The 18,187-nt window shown below is 53.8% G+C and overlaps 1 protein-coding gene across 4 annotated transcripts; it reads right to left on the reverse strand.

Moving 5' to 3' along the window:
• Positions 1 to 1,690: 1,690 nt before the first annotated feature.
• On the reverse strand, positions 1,691 to 17,428 carry ASB13 (ankyrin repeat and SOCS box containing 13). Of its 4 annotated transcripts, XM_039240391.1 has the most exons (8): positions 17,344 to 17,428; positions 10,855 to 11,042; positions 10,114 to 10,264; positions 8,019 to 8,153; positions 5,166 to 5,357; positions 3,803 to 3,834; positions 2,780 to 2,923; positions 1,691 to 2,591 (listed from the first exon to the last, which is right to left on the reverse strand). In XM_039240391.1, exons 1-8 carry the CDS (start codon positions 17,384 to 17,386, stop codon positions 2,388 to 2,390), a joined length of 1,089 nt encoding a protein of 362 aa, XP_039096322.1. In that variant the 5' UTR covers positions 17,387 to 17,428; the 3' UTR covers positions 1,691 to 2,387. The 4 variants fall into 4 exon arrangements, 3 of the variants coding, with proteins under 3 accessions (XP_039096322.1, XP_039096324.1, XP_039096323.1); XR_005529890.1 differs by lacking the exon at positions 2,780 to 2,923 and having other exon boundaries at positions 2,509 to 2,591; positions 2,955 to 3,834; XM_039240393.1 differs by lacking the exon at positions 1,691 to 2,591 and having other exon boundaries at positions 2,786 to 2,923; positions 5,128 to 5,357.
• Positions 17,429 to 18,187: the final 759 nt, after the last annotated feature.

Consider the following 18,187-nt stretch of genomic DNA (forward strand, 5'->3'; position numbering starts at 1 on the left):
CTGAAAGGCATTCTCAGACAGAGTCCGTTTGTAACAGTTACACACTCTCCTCCTCTTTTCCTAAAGGACATTTTGGCCCTTGTTCCTCCTCTGAGCCTTACGTTGTTATGAAAAAACAAAACCCACAAAAACACCGAAAACACACAGAGAATACACCCACGTTACCTGTTTGCTGCCCCACCTCCAACCTGAATAGAACTGTTTGCTTGTAACTTTTTTTAAGACACGAAATGTCACAGAGAGGTGATGTCCCCTTCATGCCTGTTCCCAAGTCACATGTCCTTCCTCACCCAGAGGAAACTAGCACGACGCCCGCCTGTGGGCCCCATGTGAGCGTTGACTACACACGGAGGTATCCTTAGATACTTAGAATATTAATGGATCCACACTGTACATAAATAAGGTGCGCAACTTTTTTTCCAGCAGCATCGTAAGTTTTAGATCTATTAGTGAAAACATATAACTCTAATTCACCTTAACTTTAACTGATTATAAGAATATACTCTCCAACTTGCCCCTCTAATGGGGTCTGTCCCTGTTATCAACACTGCTGTATGAGACATCTCAGTATGTCTCCTTGCGATATGCCTGAGTTTCTTTAAGGTCCATTTATAAAAGGGGAAATACGGAGCACATGTGGTATGTGCTTCTCTGGGTACTAGATACCATCTGCTATCCTTCAAAATACACACATCAACAGACACCCCAGTTAGCTGAGTCCCCATATGCCTATACGGCCCATCAACATAAACTATCAGACCTTTCCATTTTTATCAAGAAAATAGTATATATTGATATCCTTTTGTTGAATTAAATATTCACTAATTTGCATTTCCCTGATCATTACTAACCATCCTTTCCCAACAGGGGACATTTGAAGTGTCTCTAAATTTCTTGTCCAGAGTCTTTGCCTGTTTTCTTTCATCTATGGGGCTATGAATCTTTTTCTTAATGACTTCTAGAGCTTTATACATTTTAATTACCAGTTATTTCCTATCTGTGCTGCAAACGTCTCTCCAAATCTGTCAGCTACACGTTGAGTTTAAAATTTTTTTTAATGTTTTATTTTTGAGAGAGAGAGAGAGAGAGGAGAGGCAGCGTGAGCAGGGGAGGGGCAGAGGGAGAGGGAGACACAGAATCCGAAACAGACTCCAGGCTCTGAGCTGGCTGTCAGCACAGAGCCCGACATGGGGCTCGAACCCATGAACTGTGAGATCATGACCTGAGCCGAAGTCAGACGCTCAACCAACTGAGCCCCCCAGGCGCCCCCACATTGGGTTTTAAAACATAAACTGAGAGGGATGTCTGGGTGGCTCAGTCAGTTAAAGTGTCCGACTCTTGGTTCAGCTCAGGTCATGATCTCATGGCTTCACAAGTTCGAGCCCCAAGTTGGGCTCTGCACTGGCAGCATAGAGCCTACTTGGGATTCTTTCTCTCTCTCTCTCTCTCTCTGCCCCCTCCCACTTGTGCTATCTCCATCTCTCTCAAAATAAATAATCTTAAAAATATATGTAAAAAATAAAATGTAAACTGAGCTCTTTCTGATCTATGGCTCCTGAAATAAGTCAGGACCATCCCAGGGTCAGAGGAGATCGTTTACATGGCTGAGAGGCCTACAAGCCAGCACCACCACAGTACGGACACCGACATGTAACTTTTATGTTTGGGGAGCACTTTATACTTTCCCAGGCATCTTTTAATCACCTTATTTTTCACCTTCACAAAAACAAAGGAGGCTCTCGGGGCCTCATTTTCAAACACGTAAGAGTCGGGAGTTGATCATCAATGTCCTAACGGTGGGAGCCTGAGCCTCCTCCATCTGTTGCTGCAGTTAGGGACACCCAGGCTCCGAGGAGCAGAGAAATGTGCCCACGGTCACAGCCCTGCTAAAGGTTCAGGCGGGTTCCATGTCGATTATGTCTCAATAAAGCCGGGGGACGAGGGGGGGTACAAGAGGCCCTAAAACCTCAGTCATCTGATCCCTCGGGCAGTGTGTCCCCACTGAGGGCAGCACTGTCGTCCACACTAGGAGACAAGGAGAGGCAGGAAGGAGGGAATCAGGGAGACGGGCAGGGCCCCATCAGTTGACCTTCCAAAACACAAGATGACAGCAGCCCCTCTCGACAGGAGGAAGCCCACTCAGTGCTTCTGCTCCCAACAAAAGGGCAACGTGAACCTAAGGACGGACTCGATTAAGCCACTTTTATTGAGCAGCGGGTTCGGGGTCTGATTCTGCACTCCGTGCCCAGCGTGAGGAAGTGTCATCAGCGTTTGCTGACGGAGACGAGCTTCGGTCCCGGAGATGGACGGGCAGATCCCATGCTTGGTGTGTCATTGTCACGGTTGGGACGTGCAAAAACCACTGGCCCCAACTCGGATCTCAGACTCTAACGGAATGGGAATGGCTCGTTCGCAGCAGTCCGTGATGCATCACCGAGGCAACGGCTCAAACAGCAGAGACAGAAAATACCTGTGGCAGCCCTGAAACTCTCCCAGATCTCCGGCCCCACCGAGAACTGCGAAGAGACCCCTCTGGCAGCGCAGCACAGCAATCCAGGTTCCCACTGGTGGGCGCACTTTCCCGGGAGCACCTGGGGACATTCGCGTTTCTGGGGACGCCGGCTCCGGGCATGACCCCCAGTAGCGGCGCCTTCCCCGCTCCCTCAAAAACCAGACATATCTGAGCTACTTATACAAATGTCCAACCAGGTTTGGGTTTTTCAACGGGGATACAGAATCTTAGACAAATGCAGGCTGAACCCGGTACCGACGAGCTCACCTCGAGCCTCACGGTGCGGAATCCGTGGTTTCTATCGCCACAGGGACAGACCCCTTCACTCCCTTGTTGGGTAGTAAGCCTGAGTCCCACACAGTTCAAAGCGCCCTGACAGCTCCCGAAACATAACAGATGTCCCGTAAGTATCTGCAAAAATGCATGAATCGGCGGTTAATACCTGCTGGGTGCTGGCAACCTCTTCTGCCAATCTCAGAGCTTCAAAGGAGTTAGCAAAATTCAGCGGAGAAGGATTCCGTCGGCAACAGCAGGGAGAGGACACATCATCCCTAAAGCTTCCTAACGGTGCTCCACGCTGGAAACGACTGCTCCCGGCACACGCTGCCTGTACAGACCCGCTGACAAGAGCTACGCGCCACAGCCTCTATTTGCTCTACGGGCATTTAATCGTCCACATAAATTTTGTAAGCGGCAGGGCCTGAAAAGTTCCCAAGAAGCACTGCGCTGGTTGTGGGGAATAAACGGCCTGAGCCCTTCCCCCAAAACCGCGTCGACCCCCCAGTGACGGGTACACCTGCCCACAGGTGGGCCCTGGAAAGCCCCAGCCGCAGCTGCAAAAAACAGCATCCGAGCAGGAGGTCACCAAGCAGGTGTCCCAGGCGGCAAGACCAGCATCCGACCCTGACCTCTGCAGCTCAGGCGCCTCCCTCCGGACGGCCGGGGACCCCAGGCCTGCGGAAATCAGCAGCAGCGCCCCGGGCCCCGCCCGCGCGGCCTTCCCCCGCGGCCCCGGCAGAACCCTTCCTGAGGGCGCCGGCGGCCGGGACTGGGCAGGGCCTCTCAGCGCCTTGCAAACGCTGTCCAGGACTCTGCGGAGACGACAAAACGGGCCGCCGGCGGGGCCTCGGGGGCCGGGGCTGTGTCTGCGGCAGTGGGGCGGCCCCGCCGGCTCCCGCCTCCCGCGCCGCTGGCTCAGTTGTAGGAAAGGTAATCGATGAGCCGGGGAGGGATGTTCAACTTGCTGATCTTCTCCAGGCCCCGGACGCCAGTGGCTCTCCTCAAGCTCACCCTGCAGAGCTGCGCCAGGGACAGCGGGGTTTCTGAAAAGAGGGAACACGACGCACGTGAGGTCAGCGCAGGGAAACCGCGGAAGGCCTTCAACCGGGAAACGGCCGCGGCGGAACCGGAACCGGAAGCGGTAAGCACCGTGGCGGAGCCGGAAACAGCAAACACCGCGGGCGCTGCGTGCCTTCCCTGGAGGGCTACGAGGACTGCCCGCCGGGGGCCTAGGAAGGAAGGTCAGGAAACGGAATGCGGGTGCTGTCCGCTGGGGTACCGTTTTGTGGGGTGCTGGGGAGGTTTTCCGCTTGTATACAGGTCTACGTTGGCACGCAGATTTGTCAGCAAGGACGCGTCTACCGCCAGGAGGCGCGTGTCTCAGGCTCGCAGGCACGTGAGGGGCGGGGCGATGCGGGGGCGGGGCGAGGGGCGGGGCGGGCGCGCGGCCGCCAGCTCCTGCGCTCCGGGCTCTCAGGGGCCGGAGGCGCAGCTGACCCACGTCACAAAACCGCGCCGGCAGACGCAGTCCGCACATGCGCGTCGCGGGGCGGAGGGTCAGCACGTCAGGACCAGGGACGAAGCCTGCGGCCTGGAGGCCAGCAAACCAGGGCCAAAGATGGAACGGAGCCAAGGGCCCCGGAGCCGAGGTGCAGGATCACGGGCGGAGTCTGGCCTCGCGACTGCCTTTTGGAACAATTCGATTCTTCACAGCCAAGTAGGCGGACACCTGGGGGGCGCAGTCCGTCAAGCGCAAGACTCCTGATTTCAGGTCATGACCTCAGGGTCGTGAGATCGACCGCCACAGGGCTTCCCGCTGAGCAGCGGCGTCCCCTTGGGATTCTCTCTCTTTCCGCCCTCTCTGCCCCTCCCCTGCTTGCTCACTCTCTCAAAATAAATAAATAAACTTAAATATTTTTAAAAAACACCCCACGTATAATGCAAATATCTGCTTGATAAAAATATAAATCAGCCAAACACAATATTCTCAACTTGTGCAGATCTATGAAATTCTGTAAGAGAGAGAAAAGTCCACAGATGTGGACGGTATTTGCCTCTAAGTTCTTTTCGAGTTCGGCTGGGTGGAGCCGGCAAGAATTTGAATAAATCGTTTTCCGCCCCCAAGCAAGCAGTGTTTGAAAGCCGCTTGCGCGCATAAGGCTGTGTGAACTCATCTAAAATCTACCCCAAGAAGTCCTGCCCTTCGCCACGTGCCTGGTCCCTGGTCTCCTGAAGGGCGGGCCAGGCCGCCCACGGGGATCGGGACGCTGACTGCTTGCACGGGGCCGGCCACACCGTCAGGACCGGCGGACTCGCGCGGTTCCCCGCAAACACACCACCCAGACAACGACGACGACACAGACTGTGGCCTCACTCTCGTAGAACTCCAGGCGCCTGGCGGGCGCGCTGCTGCTCCACGTGTAGTCGGACGGCTTCTTCCCGCGGTTGTCGCGGGCGTAGATGTTGCCTCCGAACTCGACGAGCATCTCGATGAGATCGACGTTCTTCACCTTGGCTGCGTGATGCAGGGCTGTCTCGTGAAGCTTCGCCGCGTTCACGTTGGCCCCTGCGGGTCCGGGGTGCGGAACCGTGTCACCAAGGAGGGTACTCCGGCCAGGAGACAGCCCGACCGGCCCCTTCCCGTGCAGCGCCGCGCACGCAGCCGTCCCGCGGGAGAGCGGACCCAGAGGGGCTCCGCACGGCCTTTGCAAAATCTTTTTGTACACAAGACCGTGGGGCCTTCCGCCTGCCTTCTTTTTCTTAATGTTTATTATTTACTTTCCCAGAGGGGTGCCTGGGTGGCTCAGGCAAAACTAACCTGCAGCTGGGTGACCCAGTGCCCACCCCGGGGGCCGCCCCCCGGGGTGTGTCCCCCGCCCCACAGCGTGAAGAACGTCTATGCTAAGAACCCTTGCCCTGCCCTCGGCTTTCACTTTTCTGCATGTTTGAGGTTTCCAGTAGCTGAAAATGTTTTCTTTGAAAAGAATCCATTTCATCTATGGAGGAGGGGCTGTCACAGGCCAGCGGCAGTCCAGTCCGGAGCTGACGGCCTGGTGGCGGCGGCCACCACATCGGGGAACCCCTGCTTAAGGCCGGCGTGAACCCCACGGCCGCCCTCCCACTCTGACCAGCCTGCCCCATTACACTGCCAGCCTGCAACTGGGGGGGGGGGGGACACGACCTGGCCTCCAGCCCCGGGTGTGGGCCCTGATTGGCTAATCCCTCTCCCCCCACCCCCAGTAATTGGTTCAAATAGCCTGGGCCTGAGCCAATCAGAATTCGGCTGAGTCTGGACGTAGGGACTGGATTAGGTTTGGACCCAGGTCCCAATTTGGGCCCATGGGACACAAGGGGAAGCGTGTGGAAGGCAGCTGGACAAGTGGTTTTTCTCTATTCTGAGAAAGCTACCAGAAGCCTCGTAAGCAAAAATATTTGGATTTCAGCCCGACCCTGAAGGAGCCATTTTAACCCCGTTGGGGCGCTCAGCATAGGCTCAGGCGAACACTGCGGGCAGTCAACCTCCAAATTTCAGAGAAAGCAGGGCTTGAGGATACTGCTGACGCCCCAGGGCAAACTGGCCCTGAACGCGGTCTCCTCCTAATCCCGCAGCGCCCTCCAGTGGGCATTCCACTACTTAACAAAAGAAGAACCATTTCCATTAAGTTAGGACTTCATGCAGAAAGGATGTTGGGGTTCAAACCCCTAATCTGATCCTTCCCCCTACAGCCACGAGGAAGGAAAGAAGGAAGGGCTGAGGTGTGCTGAGCACACAGGTACCAGGTGCTCTGCCGATGGTCGCGGACCAGAAAACTGTTTCAAAAGCTCGGCAGTAATGACAGGCAGGTACCCTGGGCTGATAGGAAAGCTGAGTGACTTGGCCGGAAGGTCTATGGCTGGTGCTCATCCAGACATTCTTTCACTGTATAAAAAATAAAAACGTGGGGCACCTGCCTGGCTCAGTCGGTCGAGGGTCCGACTTTGGCTCAGGTCATGATTTCACAGTTTGTGGGTTTGAGCCACACGTGGGGCGCTGTGCTGACAGCTTGGAGCCTGAAGCCTGCTTCGGATTCTGTCTCCCTCTCTCTCTGCCCCTCCCTGCTCATGCTCTGTCTCTCTCTCAAGAATAAACATTAAAAAAAACTTTTAAATATATAAATTAAAATGACCCCAATAACAAACCTTATACAAAATGAACCTTTTTGGCTGAAAAGACTTAAAAGTGCACATTAAAGTGAACAAGACTCAGAATAGAAAAGTACATATTACCTAAGCTCAAATGACCGTCCTCTGGAAAGAACTCGTGATCTTTCTATTCCTGACCAGTTTTGTTTTTTTATCCTAAGTTGCACCCAGAATGGCTGAGCTAAATGTTCCAACAAAATATTTAAGTTGGGTTCATAATAAAAACTCCTTCCAATACCCACTTTGGCTACATTTGCAAACTCCTGTGGTAGATAGGTCCTGAAGCCAACCTCCCCTTGGCTGGGTTGTTTTTCATTCTGCTTTTTGTTTTTCGCCTTGGGATCCTCCCTACGCTGAGCCTTTTTAGAACACTCGACAAGAATCTGGATTCCACATGCTGCCGCCGGCTCCATTTCTCTCAGATCCCCGTCTCTTTCTGATTTAGATGGTGACTGGGGGGCTCAGTCAGTTAAGCTTCTGACTTCAGCTCAGGTCATGATCTCCCGGTTTGTGTCTCCCCCTCTCTCTGCCCCTCCCGTTGCTCACAGTCTGTCTCTCTCACTCAAGAATAAGCATTAAAAAAAATTTAAATGGCTATCGAATTAGGCAGGTATTGGGGATGGTCCCCGTCGCCATCAAAAATAATGATTAACATTCACTGGGCATCAGGCCCTGCAGAAATGTGATCACAAATCCTTCCAACAACCCTACAAAATAAGTTTTACTTTTCCAGATGAATAGATACAGGAACTGAGGCCCACGGTCTCGGCTGGCAAGTGGGAGAGCCAACTTCCAACCCGGACTATGAGTCCACCGCCCAGCTCTCGGCCAGTGCACAGTGCAGGTAAACAAAACACCTGCACCGGGCAGGGCGGGGAGGAACAGGGCCCACCTGCACTGAATAACACGCATAAACACAACACACCTGCACTAAATAGCACGGTGAGTAAACACAACTCTTCGAGCACGGGTGTGAACAGGACACGCCCACACCGCGCAGCTGCAGGTATAAATCCCGACGTGCCCGAGGCAGACGCCGGCCTACCTGCATTAAGCAGCACCTTGACACAGTCCAGATGCTCCCGGGCACAGGCAACGTGAAGAGGGGTCCCGAAATGGCAGTCGTGGGCTTCCAGGTTGGCCCCAACCTCGATGAGAAGCCTCACGCACTCGGAACTTCCTTAAAACAAGCAGCAAAGGAGGAGAGCCGTCAAGGAGCATACGAATCTGAAATAAGCCTGAGAGAAACGCTAGAACAGGTAAGCCCCACGCCTTGCTGCAGGGGGAGAAAGGGAAGCCAGAACCGCATCCCTACTGAAAGCGGTTCACAATCCCACATGGCCTCGTGGAGGCAGGAGAGGGGGTTCAGGGTTCCCCCAGCCCAGCCTGGCAGCAGGAGGAACAGAGGGCGCAGGCGAGCCTCTTGCGGGAGAGCAGCAGCTCGGAGCAGCTAGACCCGACTCCTCAGGGGGAAGGAAGGTGCTCCCCACCTCCCGGGTCCCCTAAGCGGTGTCAGGAGCACTGAGCCTGGCGGTGTAAGTTGAAGCCCGCCAGCAGCCAGAGTCCAAATCTCCTGGAGGAACTTCCTGCAGCTTCCTGACCTCAGAGGTCCCCCAGCCTTCTCCCTGGCGGGGGCTTTTCCTGCCCCTTTCCCGGCATCTTTAACTGGGTTTGGCTGGAGGTTCCTTCTGTCCCAGACTCCTCCTCTCCCCTCACTCCTGCTTCGTCAGTAACTGCCAAGTTTTCCACCTTAGCCCTGAAATCCGGCCTCTCCCCTACAGCCCTCTGCCGGCCCCTCTTGGGGATGTCAGCACCCCTACAGCGTCCTCTGCCCCGCACCAAACCCTGCTGATTTCCCCCTAAAGCTTTCTAAATGAATCCGCGTGGCTTGGGCTCCGACTCTTCTCCCCACATCAGGAGACCCCACCCCATCGCTCCTCTATGGAAGAGTGGTGGCTATGCCACCACCAAGATTTGCTGTGTTAGCATAAGAATTATCTTGCGCCGAAGGCAATTACCCAGCAGATACAAGGAAAGCTCTCTGCCCCCTCCCCATCTGCCTAAGAGCAGGACAGAAATTTACAAAGGTGTCCCCACCCCACCCCCACCAGGAAAGACAGAAATGAATGACCAGAGAAAATTCCAGACCCTTATCAGCCCAGAGAGAGCATCAGAAAACTCCACAAAACAGGTGGAGCGCGTAACGTCTAAACAGGGGATTCTCCCGGCCCGGCCCTCCAGTCCACAGAGCTGGGGCTCTCAGAGAGGCGGGTGTGGAAGGGCAGTAGGCACAGACCAGCTCCAGGTGCCGGAGGGGGGTTGGGGTGGGGGCGGTGAGGAGGGGAAGCTCAAAAGACATGAGCAAGGCCCAGGTCCCCACCCCTTGGGATGACCCAAGGATTTTGAGCATGTGGACCTACTACGTGATCCTACCTAGGGTCCTGGGTTTCATAGTGTCCTTGGAACCATACCGTGTTCTCTCAACTTGAGTGCAAGTGGCGTGGTCTCGGCAGAGAACGGTGGCTCCGAGTGGAGCCACGAAAGAACACGTGCCCACCCCCCAACACAACGCTGGCCACAAGCTTGCAAACTTTGCTCGGAAGAGCAGGCTCCAAACTCCTTAGTGTGTCATTCAAAGACTTCCTGCTTGCCGGTTTTCCCCTATGCTTCCAGTCTTCTCTGCTAGCCTTCTCCTGGGAGCTTCCGGTCCAGTGAGCCTGGACAATTCGGTTTCTCTGCGCTTGGACGGCCTTCCTCTTGCCCTCCCACCATCTGAAACCTATCCCTTCTTGCGGGGCCGCTGAAATCCCACGTGCTCCCCGAGCTCCCAGGAGGAGGGCCCTGTCCTCAGCATGTGCTGGGTCTCCTCGAACTACACCAGGGGCCCGCAGCGCAGAAGACGGTGAAGACTGGGTGAGCCACCGCAGGGCGGACTGATTTCCTGTGTTACTGTCTGAAGGCCCTGCAGACCCAGCTAAGAAACAGAATCCTCCCCTAGACGCACGGCCCCTGCTGCTGGGTGGACGCGGTCTGAGGACTCCCACGGCCGGGGGCCTGCGCTGCAGCAGCAGGCGGGGAGCGCCCCTTAGCCGGCTGCTGGCTTCCCAGCCAGGATGCCGGCTTTGCTCGCGGGGACTCACCGCTCATGCAGGCCTCGTGCAGCGGGGATGCCGTGTACAGCGGGGGATTGACCTTGGCCCCATAGGAGAGCAGCAGCTTCACACACTCGATGCTGCCGGAGGCACAGGCATCGCAGAGGGGCGTGCTGCCGTCGATGTTGCGGGCGTCCACCTCATGGGGAGGAAGGAACGGGCGTCAGCGTGGGGGGGAGAAGCCCACACGACTGAGTTCTCCTGACGCACGTTCATCTTTGCAAAGACCCTCATTGGTACTCCTTTTCCGGTGTGTGCCAAGGTGCCGTGGCAGGCAAGGGCGTTCAGGACAAAGGGAGCCAGGCTGGCAGCGCCTCTTAGCCCAAGTGCGGGAGGGGCCCGTGCCACCTCCCACTCCCCCCCCAGCCCCACCCCCACCCCCTCCGCCTCCAGGAAGCAAATCCCAATCTTGTGTTTAGAATCCTGCTCTTGGACCCGAGCAGCGGCTCCTCGGCCACAGCCTGCCGGCCATCACAACGTCTCCCATGCTGGAAACTAGAACTGCCTTCTCTTTGCCACCAGTGCCCTCCTGATGGCCCAGCCGTTACCATGGTGACCTAGAGTCAGCTGCTCTGTTGGCCTCCACTACCGCCTCCCCCACCGTGGTTTCTCTACTTTCCATACATTTGCACATCCCAAAGCTCAGCCCAAGCCTCTTAGGGGTTCCCCTCCCTCCCTATGCACTCTGGAGCGGGTCCCAGCCATTCCTTTCCCCGAAGGGCCGCTCACCTGGGCCCCGGCGGCCAGCAGCAGCTGAACACACTGCGCCTGGCCCTGCAGACTGGCCGCGTGCAGGGGTGTGATGGAGTCCACGGTGACCTGGTTGACGCAGGCCCCGCTCTCAATCAGCTGCTGCAGCTGCAGCGTCTCGCCGCGCTGGGCTGCCTCGTGCACGGGGGTGCGCTCCACCCAGAAACCTGGAAAGGAAGGCGGACTGGCGCTGAGACCTGGTGCCACGAGAGAACGCGCTACGGTTGCAAAGACACTGTATGAAACCCAGGACCCTATGTAGGATCACGTAGTTGGTCCAAATGCTCCTCAAAATCCTTGGATCACCTCCAATGCCAGAGCGTGGAGGCCACACTCGTTGGCATGGCCTATAAGGGCGGTGACCTGGGCCTTGATCACGTCTTCACGCCATTCTCCACCAAGGACCCCTCTCCGGGGCCGCCTGTAGCTGGTCGGTGTCCACTGCCCTCCCACACCTGCCTCTCTGCCGGAGATCCCCACCTGTGCAGACCGGAGGGCTGGGACGGGAGACTCGGGTTTAGATGTTACGTGCTCCACTGCACCCATTTGACATCTTCTCTGAGAAAACTTTCTTCCAAGATACTCGCTTGCACACCCTCATTTACAGCTTGACACCATCTCCATCCCATCCTTGGCCCGCAGTGCCTTGACAGTGAGGACCACATTTTACTCTACCGGAGAAGATTCCTCCGGAATTTGTACATATAAAATCACAACATCTGCTAATAGAACTAGTTTTGCCACCTCCTTTCCAATCTGGATGCCTCTTCTCTCCTGCCTCACTGCCCTGGCTCGGACTTCCAGCAAGATGCTGAACAGAAGTGGTAACAGCACATCTTGGCCTCATTCGTTGTTTTTCATGTCAGGGATGAGATTAGCTGTGAGATTTCCACAGGTGGCCTTGATCAGGTGGAGGACATACACACACACACACACACACCCTTTCTAGTGGAGTTTTTGGTTTTTTTTTAATCACCATCAGATGGTGGTGGATTTTTGTTCAATACTTTTTCTGCATCTACTGCAATGCTCATGCCGGCCTTCCTAAATTCTGTGGAAATGGTGTAGTACATTAATTGAGTTTCAGATGTTAAACCAGCTATGTATTTATGGGATAAACCTCCTTGGTCATGATGCCCTAGCGTGCTTGGTTTGCTAGTTTTCTCAGGATTTGTACGTCTACATTCATAAGTCATTTGTCTTATGATTGGTGTTTTTAGCTGGTTTTACTGGCTGCATAGAATGAGTTGGGAAGTTATTCTCTCTCCTAATTTTTGGAAGAGTTTACAAAGCACTGGTGTTGAATCTTTACATGTTGGATCACGTTCATCTGTGAAGATCTCTGGGTCTGGGCTCTCCTTTGCTATAAGCTTTAATTCCTAACTCCATCCCTTCATTTGCTACAAGTCTATTCAGAGTGTCTATTTTTTTCAGTCAGTTTTGGTAGGTTGTGTCTTTATTGGAATTTGTCCTCTTCGTGTACATCATGTAATCTGTTGGCCTACAACTTGTTATGGACTGAATTTTGCCCCCAAAGTTCAGAAAGCCCAAACCCTGTGTACCTCCGAATGTGCCTGTGTTTGGAGTCAGCACTGGGATAAACCTCCTTGGTCATGATGCCCTAGCATGCTTGGTTTGCTAGTTTTCTCAAGATTTGTATGTCGACATTCATAAGTCATTTGTCTTATGATTGGTGTTTACCAGGCATGGGCTTGTCTGTCTTGGGGGTCAGTGAAGAGTGGCTACGACTCCAAAGTCCGTCTAGAAGAAGCAAAACCCCACGGGTAAGATGAGGATTTACAACCTTCCAAAGAGGAGGGCAGGGCAAGGCCCTCGGTCCTGCAGCAAAAAAGGGAAACGCAGCTCAGGAAAGCCAGTGCGCCTTCCATGTCTTGCACTTGGCAGGTAATTGCGTCTTTTACAAATTGAAGGCCTGTGGCATCCTGTGTTGTAACTTCTCCAGCAGCGTTTACTCACTTCGTGTCTGTCACGTAAATCTTGCACTATTTCGAACTTTACTACGTCTGCCCTGGTGATCTGTGACCAATAATCTTTGTTAGTACCGTGATGTTTCAGGGCACCCCAAACTGTGCCCACGTAAGATGGTGAACTTCACCGACAAACACCGTGTTCCATCTTCACCACCCAGCCGTTCCCCAGCCTCCCTACTCCCTAAGACCACCACACTGAAATTAAGACCAGTTAATAACCCTACGATGATCTGTATGTCTTCAAGTGAAGGGAAGACTCCCACATCCCTCACTTTAAATCAGAAGCTAGAAATGATTACGCTTGGTCAGGGAGGCATGTCAGAGGCAAAGACAGGCTGAGCGCTAGGCTTCTTGACCCCAACAGCCAAGATGTGAATGCAACATTTTCTTGAAGAAAATTAGAAGTGCTACGCCAACAAACACGTGAATGATAAGAAAATTAAATGGATTTCCTGCTGATATTGAGTTTAGATGGTCTGGACAGAAGATCAAAGCAGCCACAACATTCCCTTAAGTCAGAGCCTAATCTAGGGCGAGGCCCCACCTCTCTTCAATTCCACAGAGGCTGAAAGGTGAGGAAGCTGTAGAAGAAAAACTGGAGGGTAGCAGAGGTTGGTTTGTGAGGCCCAAGGAAAGGGGCCATCTCTAAAACGTGGAAGTAGGGGCGCCTGGGGGGCTCAGTCGGTTGAGCATCCAGCTTCGGCTCAGGTCATGATCTCATGGTTCATGGGTTCGAGCCCCATGTCGGGCTCTGTGCTGACAGTTCAGAGCCTGGGGCCCGTCTTCGGATTCTGTGTCTCCCTCTCTCTGACCCTCCCCTGCTCGTGCTGTCTCTCTCTCTCTCAAAAATAAATAAAACATTAAAAATATTTACCAAAAAAAATGTGGAAGTACCGGGTGAAACAGGAAGTGCTGAAGTCAGGAAGTGCTGAAGTCAACGCTGTAGCAGGCTACCCAGAAGGTGTAGCTAAGAAAATTGACGAAGATGGCTACACCAAACAGGTGATCGGTGTAGATGAAACAGCCTTCTATTGGATAGAAGATGCCATCTAGGACATTCATAGCTAGGGAGAAGTCAGTCCCACTCTCCTGCCGGTGGGTTTAAGTGGAAGCCAATGCTGCCCGACCATTTGAAAAATCGCAAGGCCTTTAAGAACTAAGATCTACTCTACTGGGCTCTCTAAATGGAATGACAAAGACTAGGTGACAGCACACAGGTTTGCAACACGGTTTACGGACTACTTTAGGCCCACTGTTGAGACTTCCTGCTTGGAAAAAGATTCCTTTCAAAATACTCCTTGACAATGTTGCCTGGTCACCCAAGAGCTCTGATGGAGGTGGACAAGTTTCATGTTTTCATGCCTGCTAACACGACGTCATTCTGCAGCCCATGGATCAAGGACATCTCAACTTTTGAAGTCTTGTTTTAGGAATACATTCTATAAGGCTGTAGCTACCACAGCGATTCCTCTAATGGATACGGGCAAAGGAAATTGAAAAACTTCTGGAAAGGATTCACCATTCCAGATGCCATTAAGAATTTTCATAATTCATGGGAAGGGGCCAAAATATCAACATTCACAGGAGAACAGGAGTTGGGGGCAGTAGGTTCCAGCCCTCATGGATGACCGTGAGGGGCTCATGGCATCCGTGGAGGAAGTCACCGCAGGTGAGGTGGAGAACAGCGAGGGGCCCAGATGAAGTGGAGCCTCTAAAGGTGGGCAAAATGGCTGTAATCTCCTGAAAAAAGTTGAACAGCTGAGGAGTTGCTTCTCACGGAGGAGCAAAGAAAGTGATTTCTTGAGATGGAATCTTCTCATGGTGAAGATACTGTGAAGATTGTTGATATGACAAAGGATTTAGAATACGACATAAACTCCACTGACAAAGCAGTGGCAAGGTGTCAGAAGACGGACTCCAATTTTGAAAGAACTTCTGTGGATAAAATGCTATCACACGGCATCACATGCTCCAGGTAGAGTTTGTGAAAGCAAGAGTCCAGAAACACGGCCAAGCTCATTGTTGTCTTATTTTAAGAAACTGCCACCCCAACCTTCACCACCCTGGTCCGTCAGCAGCCGTCACCATCGAGGGTAGGACCCTCCACCAGCAAAACCATCAGATGACGGTTACCTTTCTTAGCACTAAAGCACTTTTACAATTAAGGTATGTTTTCAGACGACGCTACTGCATACTCAACAGGCCAGTATAAACCTAATTTCTGTAGGAACTGGGAACCCCCCAAAATTCATGTGATTTTCTCCACTGCAGTGTCCACTTACTGCAGTGGTCTGGAACCGAACCCAAAATATCTCCGAGGTGTGCCGGGTAGGTCCCCGGGCACCGGGACGCAGGCCAAGCTGTGCTCCTGATCGTGGACCCGACAGGCAGAAACCTGCCTCCCGGCCCCGCATGGTACGATGTGGCGATGGGAGGTCGGCAGTAAAAGCCTTCCACGTCCCCTGAGAAACCCACGGCAGGATGTGGCTTATCCATCCTGTCCAGCAGTCCAAGTGACCCTACGAACTGATTAGAGATTAATGTATTTGATGTGAAGGGTGTGAGCCTCTTAGTGTAAAGCCAGCAACCCAGGAAACCCCGCCCGGGTTTAAACCTCAGCCTTGCCTCTTTCTGGCCATGCGAACTCTGCCGTACCTCTAAATTATCAATAATAAGGACCGCCTTGCGGCTGCCTCCGGGCCTGTGACTAGCACTGGCACGTAAACTAAGCTGCTCCAGGCTTTATCGTGGTCCCAGAAACCGTCTCTTCCTTCTGTCTCCAGCTGACCGGATGGTAGCGATACCCCCAATGGTAGGAGCTCGTGGCTAAGGGTGACAGAAGAAAACCAGCTCACCTTGCTTAGAGCCTCAAATCCTTAAGGTACCTTTTGTCTTCGTCTTCCAGCCTCTCGAATACAGCTCTTGAGTACAGATCCTGAATACGGGATCACTTTTTCGATTTCGTAAATGGATGCTTGCCTTGGGTCAGTAACAACCTGTACTACTAAGGTTTGCTAAGTTATAAATCTAGGATTCACTTAGGAGGTGACTTGCCCTAAATTCTCTGCAGAGCCTTACAATATGGCCTTAATAAGTACAATCTTTACCTCTGTGGGATGTTCTATTAAAAAATGGAAAAACATATGTGCTTTGAAGTATATATACCACACATCTAGAATTTCAGATCAGAATATTCAAATGGGTTCTAGTCCCCACAGTGGGCCGTTGCTTCTTCTGGGATACTGGTGTTCTGGATTCAATACATTCAGCTTATCCCTTAATGCAGAGAACGAAAATTTCAGGGCCTATTTTTAGAGGAAATAAAACAACGACATCCAAAAATATCCATGAACCCCAGAAGCTGTAAAAATCTATTGGTTGAGCGAGCTCTTCTCTTAAAAATTCCTTTTTTTAAGGAACGATGCCAAAAAAAAAAAAAGGTCAGAAGTGAATCCTGCGCTATTAAGGATTCTACATGTACAAAACCTGTCCAGGCTGCCCTGGTTAGTCATTCTTTGCTTACTTAACTGAACCAAACACCGATCCCTCTGGTGGGGTCAAAGTCTTGTGCCCGCCTGAGGTGGAATGCCAAGTAAGAACAGATGTTTATTAAATGTCTTTGATCGTGTTCAAGGTGCCTGTTTTCCAAGATCCATTCAAATATCAGCCTTGCTATGACTTCAAGTTTCCTTACGCTAAATTTACCCTTAAGAGATCTCATTTTTATCGGCACTACTGTTTTTACTGGTATAAAAGTTCTTTAGGGGCTTCGGGGGGGGGGGGGGTTGTTGTTTGGTTTTGGTTTTGTTTGCTTCCAGCCTTTCCAAGTGATTTCTCGGCTCACTTCGTCTACTGTAGTATTACTTCATAGGGAAGTTTACTTCCCCAGAGAATGTCCCTTTGCCCTCGCATCCATTTTATTTTCCCGTAGTCCGAATGGTAGGGAAGATTCAGTTAAGAAGGGAGATGGCATTTTGTTTTTAAACATGGGGTGACCTGTCACAAGGGCATTATCCTCTGGAGCATACGCCTTTGGTCCCGGCCGGATGGACCCGCAGGATGCTAATGACAGTGCGACACGATCTTCCCAGAGGGCCCCTGGGAGGTGTTCAGCTCCCACACCGGGCTCTGCGGGGCTGCCTGAGGAGCGGTCCCGCAGAGGCACCTCTGGGTGCTCTGAACTGGGGGATGACCATGCCCACCCCTCTCTGCGCCTCCCCCAAGGTGCGCCGGTGGGACTGCGGTTGGGAAGTCCCACGACCGCCGCTTCGCGACGACGAGCAGCTCTGCAACGCTGGCCGGGGACAAGGAGCCAGACGCAGAGGGCGCCGGAGATGGGGGTTACCGACCTTGCTCCCCGTAAGGACACGGCGGCGCTCCAACCTGGGCCCACCGAGACGCCCTACCGGCGTCCTCCGCGGCACCTGCGCGGCCGGGAGCAGCCCGGCGGTGCCCGCGCCCCCGCGCCCGCACGTACCCACGTCGCCCAGGAAGCAGCTGTCCGCCGCGCGGGGCTCCATGCCGCCAGCCCGGCCGCCCGCCCGCCGCGGCCGTCACCGCCGCCGCGCGCCCGCCCGCGCGCACACCCCGGCGCCTCCGGCACCCGCGACCTGGGCGGGGCTCCGCGGGCTGGGCGGGCCTACGGGGCGCGGCGTCCGCCCGAGGCACCACGGGAGTTGTAGTTCCGCCGCGGCCCGGCTCGGGGCACTGCCTGCGCGCAGCGGCGCGGCCGCCTCCGAGGCGCCGAGGCGCGCGTCCCGCCGGAGCCGGCACTCTCCCTGTTTCTGTCACCTGACTCGCCTAGGTTCGGGAGGACCGGGCCAGGCGCCTTGCCGAGCCTCGTGGCGGGAGTAAAGAGCCGGTTTCCTAATAAATCCAGGTGGACAATTGAGTGAGCCTTGTGCTTTGCTTTTGCAAGGGACGTTGCACGGTTTGTCTGGTCGTGAGATTTCTCAGCCAGTCCGACCTGTGCCGAGCCTACCTGTGGAAGTTAGTCTGGGCTGGGAAGTAACAATATCGGAAATTCCCCGATGAGGAAGATGAAGGAGGACTCGTGGAGAGCAGCAGGTCTGATCTCTCGCCTGGACGACTCGAATCTACCTCTGGTCCAGACCGCAGGCGCTGCACTGAAGGGAGGTTGAACCTGGTCCGTCTGACCAGAGCTCCTGCGAGTCACAGCCCCCGCCTTGCAAGTGCCGTCTCAAGCCTGTTGTGGGTTTGCACCCCTTTGCCTCCTGCTTACCACAATTAGTCTTTTGCGTTTTCCTTGCCAGTTTCTTGCGTTCTGTATTAAATGTGCATTTAAAAACTCTATTTGCTGT

This window comes from Hyaena hyaena, unplaced genomic scaffold (genome assembly GCF_003009895.1).
Source record: "Hyaena hyaena isolate Hyena2069 unplaced genomic scaffold, ASM300989v1 scaffold_174, whole genome shotgun sequence".
Lineage (NCBI taxonomy): Eukaryota > Metazoa > Chordata > Mammalia > Carnivora > Hyaenidae > Hyaena > Hyaena hyaena.

Excerpts from the sequence above, each read along its gene's own strand:
- ASB13 (XM_039240391.1), bottom strand. The coding sequence starts at position 17,386 with ATGGAGCCCCGCGCGGCGGACAGCTGCTTCCTGGGCGACGTGG. Across the intron at positions 2,924-3,802 it reads CCCTGGCGCAGCTCTGCAGG|ATACTTACGGGACATCTGTT; the intron begins GTGAGCTTGAGG and ends GCATTTTTGCAG. Across the intron at positions 2,592-2,779 it reads TCCGCACCGTGAGGCTCGAG|GTGCTCCCGGGAAAGTGCGC; the intron begins GTGAGCTCGTCG and ends GAATGTCCCCAG.